At 51.7% G+C, this 21,143-nt stretch overlaps 1 protein-coding gene across 4 annotated transcripts in view; it reads left to right on the top strand.

Moving 5' to 3' along the window:
• The window catches only part of HIPK2 (homeodomain interacting protein kinase 2), a 166,547-nt gene that overhangs the window by 130,862 nt on the left and 14,542 nt on the right, over positions 1-21,143 (top strand). The window contains exons 8-12 of one of the 4 annotated variants that reach the window (XM_045855529.1): positions 1,416-1,623; positions 2,546-2,667; positions 6,554-6,696; positions 9,319-9,498; positions 12,303-12,584. In XM_045855529.1, the coding sequence (XP_045711485.1) occupies positions 1,416-1,623; positions 2,546-2,667; positions 6,554-6,696; positions 9,319-9,498; positions 12,303-12,584 (935 nt within the window). The remainder of the gene's footprint in view (positions 1-1,415; positions 1,624-2,545; positions 2,668-6,553; positions 6,697-9,318; positions 9,499-12,302; positions 12,585-21,143) is intronic. The other 3 variants (XM_045855530.1, XM_045855531.1, XM_045855532.1) reach the window with 3 other exon arrangements.

The raw sequence follows: 21,143 nt of genomic DNA on the forward strand, positions 1-21,143 counted from the left end.
AAATCTAAGTATAAAAAAACATGTAAAATGAGCCTATCCTTTTTTGTGTGTCAAATTTGACACAAATACATACCCTTCTTGTGGTTCTGCTTTTGTACATGTCCAAAACGTCCTTGTGGTCCTTTCCTCCTATTCTTCAGTCCTGTAACCCCGAGCGGCCAACCCTCTTGTAAACCGTGGTGACTTTAAAGCCACTGGTACCCTCCACCTACTATGCTGATGGATCGGCGTGGAAAAAGCTAAGATTCCCAATTCAGAAGTTACTTTCCCTCTGCCGCCTGGCTTCATGCGGCAGAAGTCCAGTCTCCAGTGGCACTGCTCTCTGAGAGAAAGGAGAGAGGATGTAACTTCACCATTTGTCTAACCCGTCTCCATTTCAATTCTCCTGACCCACCAGGATCTCTTCTGTCTGCCTTCCAGGCCTGGTAGCTGGTCACCAGTGTACGAATCCACACACTCACAGAGGAAACCCCAGGCTCAGTGTGTCCCCCTCCCTCCCTCGCTCCCTGATTCCGCAGCACAGTCCTTTGCAGTAACTGCTGCTGTGCGCCCAGCTGGGTGTATCTATAAACAGTGCTGCCCTCAGACCCAAACAGGAGGGCCCCTTCGAGGCCTCCCCCTGAGATGCGTGTTTCCACGCCAAGCTCTGGGTACCTGGGACCCTGGCCCTGCAGGGGCCTCTTCCTGGATTTGTCCTCCCAAGTGTGGACTGCACCCACAGCCCCTCGGGTTGTGGGGACAGAGCTGGGACAGGAAGAGAAGGAAGACGGGTTCAGCTTGCCCCGTCACCATGTCCCAGGACAGAACCCAGGAATGCAGGACTCCTGGACTCGAACCTGGCTTTCCCTATTGCCATGAAGGTGTACTTGTCAAATTTGAAGGGCACGACATAAATCATTTTTAGCCTAATTTTTAATTTTTACTTATTGATTTTAGAGAGGAAGGGAGAGAGAGAGAAGCATCGATTTGTTGTTCTACGTATTTATGCATTCATTGGTTGCTTCTTGTATGTGCCCTGACTGGGGATCGAACCCACAGCCTTGGCACATTGGGACGATGCTCTAACCAACTGAGCTGCCCGGCCAGGGCTCTAGCCTAACTTCTAACTTTGTAGCATTTGCACCCCTGGCCAGTGGGCACCCACTGGCACTCTGGCCTGGGGCCCCAGATGGCAGAGACAGGCCCGCGCATCAGCACCAGGGGGACCGTCACAGGCGGCCGCAGATCCCGGCTTCTCCTTGAGACTTCTCGGCCACACGCCCCCGCCCTTCTGTTTCTGCCTCTTCGCCCCTGGATTTCGTTTGTTCGTTCTCCTTTGAGTTCATTGATTTGATTTAGGTTCGTGTCTCCCAACATGCCACCTCCCTCATCTTTTATTTTTGTTTATTTTTGTTTAATCCCCGCCATTCCTTTAGGCTCCCACCTCCACCAGTGCCACTATTTCCTTAGCCAATCCCGAAGTCTCCATACTAAACTACCAATCTGCACTCTACCAGCCCTCAGCGGCCTCCATGGCCGCGGTGGCCCAGCGGAGCCTGCCCCTGCAGACGGGAACAGCCCAGATTTGTGCCCGGCCCGACCCCTTCCAGCAAGCTCTCATCGTGTGCCCACCCGGCTTCCAAGGTAAGGAGGGGCGGGCCGACCTCTCACCTGCTGCTGGCCAGACAAAGCCCCACCCTGTTCTGTCAGGCCGGCTTCCCTGGGGCAAAGCCCTCCGCATTCCTTTCTGTCCGCATCACCGGACTCCAGGCCCCGTCCTACTGTGGCCAGCCCGGAAACAGCAAGACTTTGTTATTCTCACCACCTGCCAGCGATTTGGGCCCTGGCCTGCTGTCTGTGAATAAGCACTTTGTCCGTGGCCCCATTGTTATGCTGTATCAGCTCTGGGGCTTCTCACAGGGAATGTCCTGTGTGTGGCTCGTCTGCAGAGAAGTGCCCCCCAGCCCCCACTCCCACCCCCACCGCCAGCACAGCCCCAGGTCTCGTGAAGAAGGTAAATCGGTCAGAAAAGCACCTCCCAGGCCACACCCCAATGATTCTTCAGCCACACACCCGCACACTCTCCCCCTGAGACCGCCAGGACGCTGGAGTTGACCACGTACTCGGTTACAGTTTACACAGAAAGCGAGAGAATTGATTTTGCGGACCCCATGGGGGAGCCTGCGCGTGGCCGCCCGGTTTCAGAGGCAGAGCCCCTGCGAACGGACCCCTGCGTCCTCCCCCACACGCTGCTGTGACGCAGTGACCTGTGCAGCGCGTCTTCCTGCCGCAGCCCCTCTGCTCCCGCCGTGATCTGTCGGCATCGCCGTTCCCCTTCAGCTTTACGAACTCCTTAGCTTCCCCTTCTAGCCTCTGGACACATTCGTGGTGGTTTCTGTGGGGTTGTCGTGTTTTAAAATTTAAGTTAAAAACTGAAGGGGAGACTACCGAAGGAGCAGGCGCGACCCGGAGGGGACCGGCGGGGAGGGGAGGGAGGGGAGCTCTCCCTCCATCGGGCCGGCGCCCCGTCACTCAGCCCTCTCTCCCCTCCCACCTCCTGGAGCAGGGCTGCAGGCCTCGCCCTCCAAGCATGCTGGCTACTCCGTGCGGATGGAAAATGCTGTTCCCATCGTCACTCAAGCCCCGGGAGCTCAGCCTCTCCAGATCCAACCAGGTCTGCTCGCCCAGGTAATTCATTATTCCTCGTGTTGCCATTATCCGTGTTAATGCTTTCCACAGAGATGTTTCTCCGCCGAATCCCTTCCTGGCAGTGAGTTAGGTGCTTCGAGTCGTTAGAATCTCTCTCTAATATTCTGGATGACCCTCGAGTGAATTACCCTTCCAAGTGTCTAGCTTACCTTTCCAAGCAGAAATTCAGACATGGGGGGAGTCTGGGGAGGAGATGATGATGATGATGATGATGGTATCTTTAATATAGGATGGTATATTTAATATAGGAGACCTAGGTTTTAATCCCAACTCTACTAGTAACTCTTTGTAACCTGAGGCGTGTCAGTTAACATCCCTTTGCTGCCAAAAGAAGTATCTTTTTCTTGTAAAATAGAAATTACTTTTTAGAGCCAAAAAAAGCCTTGGAGATGATTTCTTCACTTTGTACTTGAAAAGGCAGGGTCCCAGAAGCTGTGAGCTGGCGCCTTCTGTATCTGTTCACCTGGGTGCCAATGGCAGCACGAGATCATGCAGGTGAAAATGATGAAAGATTCGCACAGTGTTGTGGGGTTTAAGGTAACGCGTGATACAATGCTAACAGTAAGGACACAGACTTTAATAACAGATACGTTGTCACTGTGCCGGGCACCTTACAGTTCTGTTTGATTTAATCCCCACAACACTGTAAGGTATTTATCACCTTTTGACAAAAAGGGACAGTGAGGCACAACCATGGGCTGCACTGTCACAGTCACGTTGCATTTGGAGGCCAGAGGCGACAGCAGCATTTAGGCTGCATCCAACAGCCTTGCTGGGGCACTCCGGACGGCTGGCTCTCATGGCACTGAAGTGGGACGGTGTGATCACACCCTCTCCTTCCCGGCTCACCTCTTCAGGGCGCCCAGGGACACACCCCCTTTGAAGGGCCTGTGAGGGTGGGGCTGGGCAGGCAGGGGGAGAGGGCCAAGTGGACACAGCTAATGCGGAGTGGGTTCGGAAGGCCCCACCTCTAACCGTCCGCATGTAAAATCCTCGAAAGGGTTTAAATATTCAGATGAAAAGAATGACGCCCATTTTCTGGATACATTTAAAGTAACTAATAGTATTGGGAGTGCTTTTGCCTGAAACCTAAAGATTTACCCAGAGAAAAATGAAGGCATCAGTTTAAATGTCTAATTACTGCTTTTTCATACAGTTACCGTACTCATTTTTATAAGTTAGCTTACTTTTGTCCTTTGTAGGGACCATTTGAAAATACTAGGGGAGCCCTTGCTTATAACAGGCTGACACCGGCACAGGTTAAGTGACAAGCAGTGAGAAAGAGACAGCAACTGGCAGACAGAAGGCCCAGCCTGACACTGGACAGGGCAGGGGCTTCTCACTCAGCAGATCTTAGAAACCTGTGCCTGTGAGGGCACACTGGCCCACCACGTCCTTTCCAATGGCCGCATGGAGTTTCACTGTAGCACCCATCAGTTCATTTAACAAACCTCCCACGCATGACCGTTCAACTTGCTTCCAGCAGTTCTCTCCTATAAACACTGCAGCAATTAAAATCCTGTTCACAGATTTCTTGGCTTGACTTTCCCAATTACAGCTTCAGGTTAAGTCCCCTTGGAGGTTTAGGGTGCCCTAGGGACACTTTTCCGAGTGAGCAGAAGGCAGAGCTCTCCTCCGCTGTGAATAAAGGACTGATACAAAGTCGGAAATGCCGGGCCCACTGGTCCCCACCAAACCAAACAGTGAAGAATGTCCATCTTAGCCAGGAAGAGTCTAATTGTCATTTCCTTCAGAGCTAGATCTGGGCTTCCTCGGGTTTCATGTGCAAACACAACGGAGGATGTAAAAGCACCCTTCAAAGTGCACATGAACCTGTAGGTTTGGGCTCCCGGAAGGAGCTCAGGGAGACTGGCCTGGGTGCCTGCCGCTCAGACAAAGGACGAACCAGCAGCCGTGCCCTGGAACCAGCCGCAGCTCCCTCTCTCCATCTGGTTCGGCGGTTTCTAAACAACATAGTGCCACACTGTGCCAATGACAGGAAGCCCTGAGGACCAGTGCGAGGGGCCGGAGTAGGAAGAAGGCCTGCTTTAAGTGCAGGAGGCTCGTTCACAAAACCGGGGCCACCAGAAGCTGGTGTTCTCGGTCATTTGCAATTAATCTGGAAGTAAGAAAAAAAAAGACAAATAATGGTTAATGTCGATCTGAACCAGGCTGTTCCAGGAAACAGAAGAGGTGATAAACTTCAACACAGTTTATGAAACTGGTGTACCCTTGATGCCCAAATCCAATAAGGAATCTGTAAGGCAGAGAAACCACATGCCATTTCTCACTAATGCATGCAGACGCAAAAGCACTACCTACCATACCTACAAACGGTGCAGTATTGAAAAGCGTACAGACGCGTCCGGCACACCAGGAGCAAAGGTTATCTGGGAAATACAAGGATAGTTTTAACACTGCAAAGTCTGTTAAGTAACTTGCTACATTAACAGATTAAGGAACTAAAACATGTATTTCAATAGGTGCAGGAAGAACATTTAATATAATTTAATATTCATCTTTATCAAATATGAATATTACATTAAATAACATGCCAAATGTCCAACAGCTAAAAGAATTCCCCTTAAAATCCGGTGCAAGCCAAGGACACCCCATGTCAACACTGTTATTAAATGTTGTTTTGGAGGTGCTGTCAGCACAGTGGCAGAACAAAAAATGCAAGGTGTAAGTTTTGGAAAGGAAGAAACAAAACTCTATCATTTGCAAAAACAAAGACAGTCCACATAGAAAATCCACGGGGATTCAGAGAAACCATCAGAACTAAACAATTTAGAAAGACTGACAGATACACTCAATAGACCAAAATCGTATATTCCTATAAAACAAAGGCAAATAATTAAAAGATATGGCTGGTAGAATTAATAACAAAAACTGTGAAATACTTAGGAATTATTCCAACAACAGAAGAAAATTTGAAAAGAATAAAGGTAACACACAGTTGTACCACTTTCAGGGACAAAATCACTTAACATTATTAAAATGTCAGTTACTAAAATAAATGTAAATTTTAGGCAAGTTCAATAAATATAAGAAAGCACTTTTTTTGAAACTACAATTCTTACCTTAGAGTGATGTTTAAATCCACGTGGGAAGGTGAGGGGACAAGAACAGACAAGGAAACTTTAAAGAACGGTGCCCCTACCAGATACCAAGATGTATTATAATTATAATAGTTAAGACAGTACAATATTAATTAGAGAGGTGAATGTAATAGGGAGCGCAAAACAGAACTGTACAATTTGACTACAATTTAATTTACATTAAAATTAAAACCCCAAACTTCTATTCAACAAAGGCCACCGTAAATAAAGTGTCTTTGGAAACACTGAGGGAACTGGCCTTGTTAGAAAGTGCTTCTGACCTGACAACCTTGCGGCCAAGCCGTCCTCGGCACCGACGACAACAGCGGTCACACGGGAGTGGTCTGGCATGGCGTTCAAGTCCAGGTGCTGGTGTCAGACTGGCCGGGTCTGCCACCCCCACGCTCCGACTCAGAGCCGTCAGGAGTGGCGAGGTGGCGAGAGGGGAAGCGCGGCTCTTGGTCAAGGCGGCGCTGAATCGCTCTCACTCTGCAAACGGCAGGCGCCCAACCCAGCCTTCACTAGCAAGGCTGCCACAGAAATACAGAGCCCCCGGGCCGTGGAAGTGACCGCCGCCCGATCCTTGTAGACTCTGCCCTTCTGTAAAGAGGTTATCCGAGTTCTCCCAGCCAATGGAAGACCAGGTGTCCCCACCCCCCCCCCAGCCCCGCCCCATCACTTGGTCTAGCATAGGTAAGTGCGTGCCTCAGCACGTCGGCCACATGACTAACACACAGTGACTGCAGACATCTTGTGCACTACAGCAGGCCTGGCCCAGCGGGACCCAGCAGATCCTGCTCCCCCCAGCGTGGCAGCAGCTGACCGGAGTGGCCACCCACACGTCGGTGCAGCACGCAACCGTGATCCCCGAGACCATGGCAGGCACCCAGCAGCTGGCCGACTGGAGGTAAGCGGCCGAGCTGGCGCGTGGGGGCTGGGAGGCTGGCCCGCCTCGGCCCTGAAGTCCTGTTTATCTGAAAGCTTTCCAAATTAAAAGGATTATGTAGACTATGACTACAGTGTAAGGAGATGTAACTTTTAAATAAGTGTTCTAGGAAACAAGAAAATCAGCTTCACTACTTTATGGTCAGTTGTCGTGTCTGAAAAATTCAGCTACACCATTTACAGTGTAATTCACAGGACTGGGCTCTAGATGATTTTACTTGTTTCTCAGATCAAATTCTACTCCCAAAAAATAAAGATTTGTCACCAGCGAAAGCATGCGGAAGAGAGTCCCCAAGGTTCCTCAGCAATTCTAGAAAGTGTTCTCCAGGTGTTCTGAGACACGGACGCATTGGAGTCACCTTGACTCTCCCGGGGGAAGGCTTGACAGAACAGGCTTTATTTCAAACGGTGCCCTCTGCTGCGTGTGGCGGCTCTTACGTCTGTGGTTGCATCTCACAGCTCCAAGTCCGCTGCCCACATATCCCAGAGGCCTCCGCGGTCAGCCACCAGCACGCCATACCCCCTGCTTCTGCCTCCAGACCCTGCCCCTCCCACACGCTGACCTCCTCGCCCACGTGCTCCTCTGCTGTTTCTGTGGCTACTTCCGCTCTTCCTTGTACCTCGCATCCACTCTGTCCCCACAGCGCCCCCTTCACCAGTGCAGAGTCACGTGGCACCCCAGTTGTTCCCAGCTTCCCATGCCCCGTGAGAGAGAGTTTGAGCAACTGTCTCTCATTCAGCCCACACCTGGGGCAGGTTGTACCCCCACCCTCTGAGGGGCTCCATGCCAGCTGGCCTAAAAGACTTGTGAATGAAGAGCTCTCAGTAAAACAGAAAGAGGTAGAGAGGTAAGCCCCCAGTCAAGCCTCAAATGCAGCTTCCTCTGTTTGGCCACTTAATTCTCTGACTAGTGAGGGGAGTACACAGGCTCTTTCCCACAGCCTGACTCACTTCTCACTGATGAAAACCCCCATGAGCACCCCCCACTCCCTGGAAGCACTTTCAGACCAGGTAAAACTGGCCTCTCTCTGACCTGGGCAAGTAACTTAACCTCTATGAGCCTCAGTTTCTTCTTCAGTAGAGGGGGGGTAATAATCCTCGTAGGACTGTTGGGAAGCTAAATTGAAGATAAAATATGAATAACTTGGCCTGTATTTAATGCATACTATACCAGCACCTGGTACATGACAGGCAATAAACAAACCTGTCTTCCCCATCTTCCCCCACCGGCTTTGGTTTCTGCTCACCGAGACCACCTGCCCTCTCCAGCTCTGAGGAACAGCAGCCAGATGGAAAGCTGTTCAACCAAGTGTCTTTTCTTCTCACCCCTCTTTCTCCTAAATGGACCACACATATGTTCTACGCTTTTTTTTTCCTGTGTCTACCAGCATTCACAGCTCATGAGGTTTCAGCAGTACTCACTGGTCCATGCATGTTTTCTCATTCCTCATCCCTCTCGTCTGGTTACAGCGGAACACACTTAAAGCCTGCACACTTGCTTTCTCCAGCTCCTGAGTGGACCAAAGAACGCCCGTAATCACGGCTAAAAAACATAGACAAGTGCCAGTGATAGACCTGCATCAAAGGGAAAAAGAGAGCCATGTCTATAGAAATAGCAACAACAAAATAAAGAAGCTATAACATCAATTTCTAAAATCCATGTAAATATCCAAAAGACTGCGAAATTGTCACAATCTCTCCAAAAGTGCCCCCTCCTTTTTTCCTACTCATTTCCCCCAAGTTGCAAAGATAAGTTTTATAATATTTTAAAAATTCAAATGAACTCTATAGCTTTTCATTTTTTTATGTATTAAGTGAGCTTTTATGGGCAAGTCTATGCATTGATTACCAGTTCTAAGATTGGTGTGGGAGAACAAGCCCATGCACTCCATACAACCAGGGTCACAGAGCTTTTGAAACATAACCCCTTATCCAGATAATGCTGCCCATATTTTTATCAATGTGTCTGCCTGTTACTAATTTTAATATCAAACTCTAACCATGTCTAGGCAGCCTTCAGTTAATTTTTCATTCAGCAAGTATGTAATTAATTGATCAGCTGCTACATACCTGAGCACTGAGCTAGCCACTGAAGGAATTCAAAAGAATGTTAACTCCTAACACCGAAAACGAACGGCTCCCAGTCCTCAGTGTTTGTTTTTTCACATGAACGGCAATTCCCTTGTTTGTAAAATGCTGTTACTAATATATATTCTGCCTATCTCACAGAGTGGGGTAACCCATCCAAGGCACTCTGTAAATGCTCTAAAAGCTGGAGGGAGTATTTATCTGCTCTCCCAGGAACTTGAGCTGAGCCTACGTGCTTGGCTTTCCTGCCACTTAAAACGCGCTCTTTCTTACCAACCAATTGTGTTCCTGCCGCTCCTTCAGAACAGTGCTTAAACGTCACTGCGCCTGGGTGCTCACCTGGCTAGGCTTATCTCTTCAACAATTCCACAAGCTAGCCACATAACCAAGTTGGGGGTTTAATTTGGCATTTAACTGGGGAGGAACCTTTACCTTAAAAAGGAGCTCTGTGTTTATAAGCACAATAAACAGCCTTGTTTTCCCACCGCCCTGGCAGGAACACGCACGCTCACGGCAGCCATTACAATCCCATCATGCAGCAGCCTGCGCTCTTGACTGGTCATGTGACCCTTCCAGCCGCCCAGCCTTTAAATGTGGGCGTGGCCCACGTAATGCGGCAGCAGCCAACCAGCACCACCTCCTCTCGGAAGAGCAAGCAGCACCAGTCCTCTGCAAGGTAGGTGGTGTCATCTAGAGGTGACCTCAGGAAATCGGAAGTTTAGAAAAAACTCTTAGCGGTGCTGGGTTGGCAGCCTGTGCTCTGGATCCCTGGCCTGGCACGCAGAGTGTCCCGCGGAGCCCAGGGTGCCATGCGGATAGCGCCAGGGTTTGAGGGAGGCGCTCACTCTGGAGTCTGTGCGGGTGTTGGCCGTGTCCCTGGGGTCCATGCTCAGTGCCAGGGCGGTGAGCAGTTCTGTCCCCTTTCAACTTCTCTAGAAAACACTCAGACTCACCTCTGAAGTTGCATTTGGAAACCATAACTTTTCTTAAAAATGTGATTCTTGGTGTTTTTAAATCTAAGGTCAGAAATTTAACCTCTTTAATGGCTTGTTTAAGTATAAGCCATAACTTGGTTAATCCTAGACGTTAACCAGCAGAATAACAACCTTACCTGTTCCTTTAAATCCAGTCTCATCTCAGTGAACTCTATCTAAAGTCATGACTGACCAAAGGCCCATGCTCTGGGGTTCCACCAGAGCGTGTGGCATGTGGAAAAGGCAAAGCTGTGGGGACAGAGGTCAGCTCCAGAGGTGCCAGGGACTAGGGCAGGAGAGGAGGGGAGTGACAGATGGGTGTGGAAAGTTCTGTGTTTGAATTGTGGGGTGGGCTTCCGTGGCCATGCATTTGTCAAAACTCATCGAGTATTTCAAAAGGGAGACTTTTACGGGACGTGTACCTCAATAAACCTGACTTTTTAAAAAAGATTTGCAAACGAAAAAAGATTGAAATCGATATTGTGCAGCTGCAGAACTACCCTCCATGTCTCTCCAGTGGCAGTAACGTGGAGGTACCGGGTTGCTTACTTGGGATAGAAGAATGAAGAGAAGTCCAGGATATAAAATGTCTAGTGATTCGGTTTTCTACCTCCTCATATAGTCAGGCTTCAGAAATTAGGCCTGCCTTTTTGTACTCGCATTCAGAAATTAATCTAAGAACTTCCTCAAGTCACCACCCTTCCAGATTCCTTGGTTGGGTGTTGCTGACAACTCAGGGAAACTAGCCTCAGATCAGCGGCAGCCATCCAAAATGCTTTTGATTGGCAGCCCTGTGCCAACACCCCCACGTCACTGTTAGATCAGGCAGCAGTAACAGCCACCACCTCAGTCCTCACGCGCTATCAGGCACAGCCAGTGGGCAGTCACGGAATTCTGGTCTGACGCACGACTGACCTTGGCATCACTGGCTAAGCACTCTTTGCCTCCCAGATTTGACAAGTCCCTCCCGGTTTCCTGCTCATGGCCCAGCTGGTGTCATGAGACTCCTTGCTAGTACATTTCAAGATCAATGTCGCTATAGTGGAAGTTACGTATTTGCCTATTTTTAAGGCCAGTATTGTGGCAAAACAGCCTGAAAGACCAGTATGCAGCCAGGCATACTTTAACTTTGCTGAGCAGAGGTATTTTAACTACTGGAGTAGTGGAAATATAATCTCAAAATTGTAACATATTACCACTAACAAATACTATGGTGAGTACAAACAATGAAACAATCTTAGCAGTAAAACATAGGATTACCAGCCTGGAAAAAGAAACAAGCATCATATCTGATAGCAACTAAATAGAAAATTAAGTAAATCCACCCTTACAGAATTTTCATCTTTCTGCCTCCCCTTTAGCCAGAAGGTGCTAGAATCTCTGACATGTCAGAGTCTTCAGTTTCATTATAGGTTGGCTTTGGTATCAAGGGTTGATGGGGAAAGGGAAAAGTAAGGTATTTTTTCCTAAAGTTGCCAGAAATTACACTGGCTAATTTGATAAGGAATTTCAAATAAATTAAGGCTAAAAGATCCCTTTTTAAACATACCTTTTCCCCTTTCACTTTTCTCAATTTTTCATTACAGTTAAAGCAGACTGGTAAGCTTCCTATGAGACTCAGGCATCTATATCCAGAAGAAATTTTTTTTTTAAGATTTTACTTATTTATTTTTAGAGAGAGAGAGAGAGACATCAATGTGTGGTTGCTGGGGGTTATGGCCTGCAACCCAGGCATGTACCCTGGCTGGGAATCGAACTTGCGACACTTTGGTTCTCAGCCCGCGCTCAATCCACTGAGCTATGCCAGCCAGGGCTCAGAAGAATTTTTTTTTTTAATGAAAACTATACATACACAGAAATTGGCATGGTCATGTCCCTTTCCCAGAGGATGGAGGAAGGAGAGCTAACCACCAATTTCAGTTCCTTTAGATTCAGAAACTCCCAAGAATTGAGTGCTTTCATTTATTAAATTGCAAACCAGCTCTTAGCAAGGAAACCAAAGCTTTGTGTGTCAAATACCATTTCCTCCACCCCTCTCCCAGACAAGACCTGTGCACCATTGGGAGGATGACGAGACAAAGCTCAGGAAGTCAGGCCTTGACCCTGAAGACAGGGCTGCGTTGGAGCAGACACCCCTTAAATCCTGGGCATTACATGTGACTCCACCTCGCCAGCCCAGTCCTTGGGCACAGTCCCTCCCGTCCTTAGAGCCCTCCATCCTTAGAGCCCTGGCTGTCCCCTTTGTCCTGCTGGGAGCAGGCACATGGAGTCAGTCCAGAGAGCCCTGCGAAGGCCAAGCTGCTGTCCCGTCTGTGCAGTGACTCCCTGAAAGGAAGCGCTCCAGGGGCGGCCACTTCTGCGGCTGGATATGGATTAAGTCTGAGCTCCCCAGCCTCTGACTTCCCTATGGAGGTTTGCAAAGCTGGGCTTTCTAGGCAGTGTGCTCCCTGGAAGATGCTGCTGGGCTGACCTTCCTCCGTGAGTGTGTGCGGCTTTCTCTTTGCAGAAATGTCTCCACCTGTGAGGTGTCCTCCTCGCAGGCCGTCAGTTCCCCTCAGCGCTCCAAGCGTGTCAAGGAGAACACCCCGCCCCGCTGCGCCCTGGTGCACAGCAGCCCGGCCTGCAGCTCCGCCGTCACCTGTGGCTGGGGCGACGGGGCCTCCAGCACCACGAGGGACAGGCAGCGGCAGACCATCGTCATTCCCGACACCCCCAGCCCCACGGTCAGCGTCATCACCATCAGCAGCGACACGGACGAGGAGGAGGAACAGAAGCACGCTCCCACCAGGTGAGCCCTGGTCACCTGCAGACTCCCCAAAGGGACCGGGACGGAGGCGCGCCGGGGGCTGCCCGCTCGCACGGGGAGGCAGCTGCCCGTGGGCCTGGGCCACTTTCCATCATCACACACAGCGCCGCTCCCCCAGCGCCCGGCGTTGTTTCGCTGTGTCCTGGAGTCCTACAGTCATTTCAAGGGACTGGTAAACAGATTTTCTGTAATTGTTTAAAGCCAAAATAATTTTGCATGATATGGGTCTTAAAAAACAGTCAGAGGCCCTGCACGTCGGGGAGACTCGAGACCATAAAAACCCAACATGCAGTGCCCGTGTATTTCAACCCCCGCAAGCTTAAAAAGCTCTGCCTCGGGCTGTTGAACTTACTCCCAGTTGGTCGGAATATTTCTCTGATATCGCCTTGGCGCTCTAGGAATTCGAAATAATTGTCCAATTAATCAGAGATTTTCCTGTGTCTGATTAACCCAATCTCTCAAGCTGCCAGCGGGCTCCTCACCCGGAGAGCCTCACTGTGTATTCCAAAGCAGTGCGAACTCATTTTCCTCTCCATGTGCTTCCCGGGAAGAGGGAGGAAATATTTAACACAGTGTTTGCAAGACCAGAGCGCCAGAGCCCCTGGCGCCAGAGCCCCTTTTCCTGCCCTTCCCAGCCAGGCTGGGACAGAGAGTGGTTTGCGCTCCGGCTGCCTGATGAGCCCCTGCAACCTGGCCCTCCTGACCAGTCAGTCCCCTGGCCCTCTGCTGGCCCCTCCCATTAGGACTGAGGGCTGGGGAGGGAGGCCGGCCACCCATCCCCGCACCACCAGCCAGCACGCGTCCCACCACTGGCTGCAAAGCTTCACAACGGCTGTTAGGCCTGAATTATTAATTCCTGGTTGGATAATGATTAGTCCCCACAAATCCTTTTGATTAGATGACAGATTCCCACCCTTGAAATCATCGTGAAACTTATGAGTGATTAAAACATTCTCGCTACAGCTCTTCCTGCCTGGCAACCCCTCCCCATCTTTGTAATGACCTCAGTGCTGTGTTTTTCACGGTGGGCCAGCGCATGTCTTGTTTGAGTGTCCTCTTTTCCCATGTAACGGCTCAGCCTGACCTTGGGTGTCTCGGGAAGCGATGGAGCACTCTGGTCCTAGCTCCGTGCCAGTGGCCAGAGGGCCCGTGGGGTCGGGAACACGGGCACAGCACCTCACTCCCCACCCGCGTCTGCCAGGACTGGCCTGTGCCCTTTGTGGTAAGAGCCCCGAGTTGAGTCAGCGCTGTGCGCCCCCCAGTGCCTGGTGGCCGGCAGCCCAGGAGCACCACGGCAGGTGCTCAGGCAGGCCCTTCCCAGCCCCGACTGGCCCCGACCTGCAGCATCCTGTCCACACATTCGTAGCGCTGGGCGTAAGACGGGCCCCCCACCCAGCACAGCCCTTTGCCACCCCTGGGATGAAGCAGAAGCAACTTTGAAGTCTGACAGTTGGCGAGATAGGAAGGCCACATCTGAAGTAGGAGATTCGAGCTGACACAGACTTGGGACATGTGCTCGGGACAGAACTGAAGAGCATGTCTGAGGAGGGGAGAGCGAGGGCTCCCTCAGCCAGAGCTGCAGGGTGAGAGAGTGCCAGGCGAAGCCGAAGCGCAGCCTGCAAGGCCCCTGAGGGGAGTGACTCAGGATTTGGGGGGCGGGGCGGGAAGCAGCTGATGGGCAGGTGCAAGCGTGAGGTGCAACCGCCAGCAGTGACCCCCGGCCAGACAGGGAGTCGCAGAGCGTCATTTTTAAAACACAGGGACCGCCTGCCTGCCTGCCCGCCTGCCTGCCTGCCCACCCGCCCACCCGCCAGCCCATGATCATGAAATGTACCAGAGACATAACTGAATTGGGGGGGCGCCACAGGGTGAGATCTGGGAGCGATCGGGAAGGGGTCAGCTGCCCCCGGGTGTGACAGGCAGGACGCCCACAGAATGACGGGCTCGTGGTTTCTGGAAAGATTGAGTGACTGTTCCCTCTGAAAAGCGTTACGGGGAAACAAGAAGACGAGAAAGCGTCTTTGAGTCTGAGTAGGATGAACCGGAGACCAGTAGCTGTTTTATTTGCAGAGACATGACTGTGTAATGTGAGCACATTATTATAACCACATTTTGGAATAAGAGAAAAATGGGGGGGGTGGGGAATATGATGATTCTCTCTCAGAAATCGGAATATGATAAAATTTAACGCGGTGCACACTCCCCGGGCCCACCAGCGTCAGGCAGTAAGCGGGGAACCGCGGGTGTCCCATAAATCACGCGGGCAGCCTCTGTCCTCGGGAGGTTTGCAGGGTAATAAGACACGTACAAATCATCGTAACACGAAACAGAGGATCAGCCCCATAAAAACTAGCAGAGGACTGTGGGGATGCACAGGGAAAATAGCTCAAGGAACTAGCAGGGGAGAGGGGACTTTCGAAGGCCAGGGATTGGGGGTGGGGACAAACAGGAAGTGCAATCGCACACTCCAGGGAGGTGTGTTGAGGGGGAGGGGCCGGTACAGACTTCCAGGTGAGATGGGAACAGGAGTAAGAGCGCTGGGACAGCTGATCACTGAGACAGTGGGGGCCTGGGAAGGAAGGGACTTCAGGACAGAAACGCAGCTTTGAGGGTGTCCCCTTGCATGGTGGTCAGCGTCAGCAGGAGATTCCCGGGAGCGCCCGGGAAAGCGCCAGTCCTGGCCCTCCAAGGGCAGCCCTGTGGGGAGTGGCTCGGCCGCTCTCTGGAAACTTCTCTAGCCCCTCTGTGTTCTGTTTGAACAGGGGGGACTTCCCTCCTTGCCTCTGGTCGCCCTTGATCCCAGACCTGACTTCTCCTGGGCCCTGAGCCCCTGGACTCTGATCTGCCAAGTGTCTGACCTCGGTTCCTCTTTGCTCCTTACCCAAGCCCAGCCCTTGAACTCTGCCCAGAACACTGATTGCTACTCCCTGGTGTGCCTCAGCCTCAGCTCAGCCGGACAGTCGGGGCTGTGGTGCCCGAGGGGATAGTGAACTCAGCATCGGCCACAACGCCCCTGCCGACTAAGTGTCTTTTAGAGCCACGATGAGACAAATGATGGTCAGTGCACATTTTTGTCCATTGGTTGCCTGTCACAGGCCCCCAACCAGGGTCCTGGCCTGCAGCCCAGGCATGTGCTCTGGCCTGGAATCGAACTGGCAACCTTTCTGTTCACAGGACAGTGCCCAACCCACTGAGCCACACCAGTCAGGGCTGGTCAGTGCACCTTTTTAGACCTAATTACCAGTGTCACTGAATCTGCAGGACCACATTGTCCAGAATTTTGAGAGGAATGCCAGGTCACGGTGGTTATTCCTGACCCCCGGTACACGGCACTGTCGGTGGTCTGTACAGTTGATGATCAGCAGCTCCCACTTGGAAGGAGGACCCCAGAGCACAGGCAGGCTGGGAGCGAGTGAGGTCTGGTGCCTCAATCGTGACACACCTTCACCAGGTGTTCCCCCTGCATCGGTGGGTGGGGCACACAGACCCTGTCGCTCTAGTCTCTCTCGTGGGTGAAGGTGCTGAGGCCCGGGAGAGGTACGTGGCTCGCCCAGACCGATAAAGCTCTAAGTCGCAGGACGGGCAGCAGTTCTAACTGCTGACAGAAGTCACTGATTTCAGCCCTCAGTCCAGCAGATATAAGGTCTGTCCTGCCCCCGGTCTGACCACCACCATGCCCACATGCCTGGCCGGGGCTGCGTGGTGCCGGGCTGTCTGTCCCTGAGCCCCATGGGTGCAAAACAAACTAAATGAACAGACAGCAAACTAAACGTGTTCGGGTCCCAGGACTGGGGAGTAGAAGCAGTCGTGTTCTCAGTGCCCGTCACTGGTTTGGGCTAGAGGAGCATTTCCCTGTGCTGAATGAGCCGTCCCTCCCCCCTGGAAATCTCTCCAAAGTTTACAGGTGGCGTCTTATTATTCAGAACCTTCTGGTAACCTTGCCTTGTGCCGAAACTGCCCTTGGAGGCCATGAGTCCACATCGTAGGACTTTTGGTCACGAGGGTAACTTTTAAAGCGTGCGACCAAAAGGGCTTATTGCAGCTGACTCAGCCAGGGACCCTTCTGCCGAGTCTCCATCACTCAGTATCCGCTTGTCCTGGTACCTGGTGTTTCTGATGGGTGGGGTTTGCTTCGTCTTGGCCACTGGGCCCTGCTGCACTCCGAGTCACTTTGCATGTGCCACCGGTAACGCTGCCAAAATGTAAACCTCGAGGAAATCGGTTCACGAACATCACTCACGGCTTTAGATTAGAAAACAGTTACTTGGCTCACTCTGAAAAATGTTTGACGCAGCATGTTCTTTACGCTAAATCGCAGAGCCAGAGAAATTGTTCCAGAAAAGACACAGGACACTGATGAACTGCTGCTCAAAAGACTTTGGCCTGAAAAAAAATTAGCATCCAATCCACAGAGGGGAGTAAACACACATGCTCGTTTGTTACTGCACGGGCAGAGTGAACCCCGAGGGGACGTCGTCCCCACAGCCACCTGCCACCGCATCGCTCACCTCCTCGGTGCTGTCGGCCGACAGTCCAGAGACAGCCGAGGCGGCGCGTGCCGTGGGGGTGGCCGATTCGAGCCGGAGTGAAGGGACAGAGAGCCCGGACACACGGTGCCCTTGGAAGGGGTGTCATCGTTTGGTACTACTACCATTTGCACATGCCCCGCAGCTGAACGAGGAGGTTTCCGTCGTAGGCGTGGTTTTGGGAGCTGGAAGGATGTGCTGTCGGGCCAGCCTGGCTGCACCCTTCGCTCAGAACACCCAGTGGGTTGGGGGGTGCACTCCACGGAAGGCCTGCGTTTTGAAGAAGAGACACTGCCCCCAACTGTCCGCAGCAGCGCGTCCTAACACTTAAGCACGTCGCAAAGCCAAGCCGTCACTGATGTTCCCCGGGTTTCTCATTGCCGTCCACAGGGCCGAGGCGGGAGGAGGCGGGAGGGGGCGGGAGAGGGTTGGGTACCACCGGGCGGATCTGCGCCCCGTGGGGGGCCTTTGCAGAAGGTGGGAAGAAGAGCGTGCGCTTCTGCTGTGTGCGATGCGGGGGACTCACGGTTCCTTCGAGGCCCGGTTTCTGATTTCTTAGAAGGGAGTCGTGTAGAGAAAATGACTTCGGTGGTGATAGGGGTGCGTGTGTGTGCACGCACACACATGAGTGTGTCAATCACATCATCTGAAAGGAACGTGTATCAAATTTAAAATGCCCATTTTGGCGATCTCACTAATGACAGTTGGGAGCTGCATGCTGCACCTGAAGGAGCACATGGGCCCGGCGGCATCGGCTCCTGGCCCCTCCCCTCCGTGAAGGGCTGGCTAAAAGCAATCAGCATGTATTTCTCATTGGAAGGAGGGGGGCTGGGAAGAGCGCGGTGCTCAGCACACACCCCGGTGAAGGTGGGCCGGGACAGTGTGAGCAACCCCGTGCTAGGGAGGGCCACTGTCACTGACTCCACCTCCGTGGCTCACATCCTCAGTGGCTCACATCCTCAGTGCTTGTGGGCGGGAGGGGCGGGTGGAGGAGATAGGGGAGTGCAGCCCGTGAGAGTGAGGGCAGACTCCAGATGACTCGGTCGCAAAAAAATCTAATGACCTGATTTAAAAATGGGCTAGGGACTTGAGTAGACATTTCTTCCTTCCTTCCTTTCTTTTTTTTAAATAGACATTTCTCTTTTTTAAGATTTTATTTATTTTTAGAGAGGGAAGGGAGGGGGAAAGAGAGAGAGAGAGACATCAATGTGCGGTTGCTGGGGGTCATGGCCTGCAACCCAGGCATGTGCCCTGACTGGGAATCGAACCTGCGACACTTTGGTTCGCAGCCCGCGCTCAAGCCACTGAGCTACGCCAGCCAGGTATTTTTAATAGACAGTTCTTAAAAGAAGATATATAAGTGGCCCACAGCTATATGAGAAAATGTTCAGTGTCACTAGTGATCAGGAAAATGCCGATCGAAACCTCCGTGAGCGAGGCTGTCACACCTGTCGGGGTAGTGATTACCAGAGAAAGGAACGGTGAGTGTCGTGAGGAGGATGTGGACACGCCGGAGCCCTTGCTCACCGCCGGCGGGGGTGCCGGTTGGCGCAGCCACTGCAGGAAATAGTATGGAAGTTCCTCCTAAAAATTACAAACAGAACTGCCCTAGCTCCAGCAACCCCACTCCTGAGTATCCCAAAGATTAAAATCAGGGCCTCAGAGAGGTGCCTGCACTCGTGTGTGCTGTGGCATCACGCACCGCAGCCGAGAGTGGACACGCACTGAGTGTCCCTCGGATGAACCGGTGCAGACAGTGTGGCCCGTGCGTGCAGTAGATTACTCTGTGCAGCCAAAAAAGGGAGAGAGTGCTAGTTCCTGGTTCAGCCTGCCTCTGCCCCTAGCTAGCTGTGTGGCCTTGGACAAGCACGTGGCCTGAGCTCCCCACCGCTGAAGTTCATTGTTCTTAAACGAATCTGGAAGTCAGAGTTGTGATGTTCTTTCCCGCACAGTCCGGCCGTGAGCACTGAAAGAGATAACACAGGCAGAGCGCTTCCAGCGGTCATTGCACGTCCAGCAGACGTGGCCTGGACTTTGTAATCGGCGCTGTGGTCACGGAGGAGAGGTGTTCTTCACAGAGAGCATGGACCACGGAAGCAAAGGAGCGAAATAAGTCACAGAAAGGGTGTGGGTGGAGAAGAGTTTGGATCCTGGCCTGGGAGGATGGAATGGACTGAGAGTAGCAAATAGAAAGCAAAAACACATTCCAGATAGAACTGGGGGCGGGGCGGGGTGGGGCGGTGGTCACGGGTTTGTATCTTATCCTGCGGCAGTGTTCTCTCCACCGGGGCTGATGTCTTTACTTTCTATCTCCTTATTTCTTCTCATCATGTTAAAATGGTGAAAATCATCTATCGCCATGACAACACAATGCAATTGTGAACTCTGGCGGCTTTGTTCTTCACTCGCAAATGATGTTCTGTCAAGGCCATTAAGCAAATATTTCTCATTCTGCTCCTATCTCTTTCTCTCTGTCTCTCTCTCTCTCTCTTTTCCATTAACCAATTCATAATGGGATTGATTAGCGCTCAGTAATAATTAGACACTGTAGTGGAATGAATCCCAGCAGAATCGATACATACGAGCCTGAAGAATCCATAGTAATGATGTCAAACGTGTGCTCGTTTTTAAAGTGCCTCATTTAGCAACCTCCCGTTTGTTTGCTAATCTGCATAGTATGTTTGGGTGGGGCACAGAGATTCCTGACAATAGAAGAGATCGAAACCAGAGCTATCGAATCAATTCACCGGCTCCAGAGCTGGGGGCTGCAGGGCCACCACCTGCCACCATCTCCCCTGGTCCTGGGAGCCCTGTGCTGCAGTGTGGGGGAGGGGCCGGGGTTCCCTTCATGAGCATCTTCCTACAGGAGAGATTAGCACTGACCCAGCAGGTGTCCCTTCCCCCAGCCCCACCCACCACAGAACACAGCTGCCGGCCCCCTTGTCTTTGTCCTTGAGAGGCAGCTCGCCCTCCTCCCGGGCTCCCTCCCCCTCTTTCCGCAACTCCCCAGGTGCCTGCTGCTCTCCCACTCTGGGCCTCCAGGGTCTTTTCCCGGTGCCCCGCTTACTATTTCTCGAGCCAGATCTCAGGGCCGCACCCACCCCCGCTAGCCCCGGGTGCTTTTTTGCTTCCCAATAAGCATGTGGACCTTTTCAAAATCGAGGCATAATTCACATGCCATACAAATCACTCATTGAAAGTGTGTGATTCATATAATTCAATGGTTTTGGTATTTTGCATTAAATTTTAAAATTGTGGTAAAAAATACACAACACAAAATTTGCCATTTAACTATTTTTAAGCATGTACTTCAGTGACATTAAGTACATTTGCTGTTTCCAGAACTCGTCCATCACCCCAAGCAGACTAGACCCACTGAGCAGTAACAACTCCATGTTCCTCCCTCCCCGGCCCCCTGGAACCTGCTCTCTCTCTGTGACTTTGCTGATTCTAGGTCCCTCATGCACCTGGAACAATGCACTCTCTGACCCTTCATGCCTGGCTTATTTCACTTAGCACAGTATTTCAAGGTTAACCCGTACGGTAGGGTGTATCCGAACTTCCTTCACTTTCATGGTTAAGTGTCCCCTTGTACCACATTTTGGTTATTCACCTGCTGATGACCTCTTTGGTTATTTCACCTGGAACTTAGTTTCACATCCTGGCTGTTGGGAATAGCGCTGCCGTCTGGGCCGGTGGCACACAGGTGCCTGTCTGAGCCCCCGCTTCCGGTTGGTTCCCTTGGGCGTGTGCCAAAGAGTGGGACTGCTGGGTCATGCGGTGACCCTCTAGCTTTTTGAGGAACCAGCATATGGATTTTTTCACATTTGAACTGTTATAAATGGCCTGGCTGGTGTGGCTCAGTGGATCGAGCGCTAGCCTGCAAACCAAACAGTCACCTGTTCAATTCCCAGTCAGGGCACAGGCCAGAGTTGCGAGCCAGGTCCCCAGTAGGGGGCACTTGAGAGGCAACCACACGTTGATGTTTCTGTCCCTCTCTTTCTCCTTCCCTTCC

The sequence above is a fragment of the Phyllostomus hastatus genome, unplaced genomic scaffold, assembly GCF_019186645.2.
Source record: "Phyllostomus hastatus isolate PE091 unplaced genomic scaffold, TTU_PhHast_1.1 phas_scaffold_114, whole genome shotgun sequence".
NCBI classification, from domain to species: Eukaryota; Metazoa; Chordata; class Mammalia; order Chiroptera; family Phyllostomidae; genus Phyllostomus; species Phyllostomus hastatus.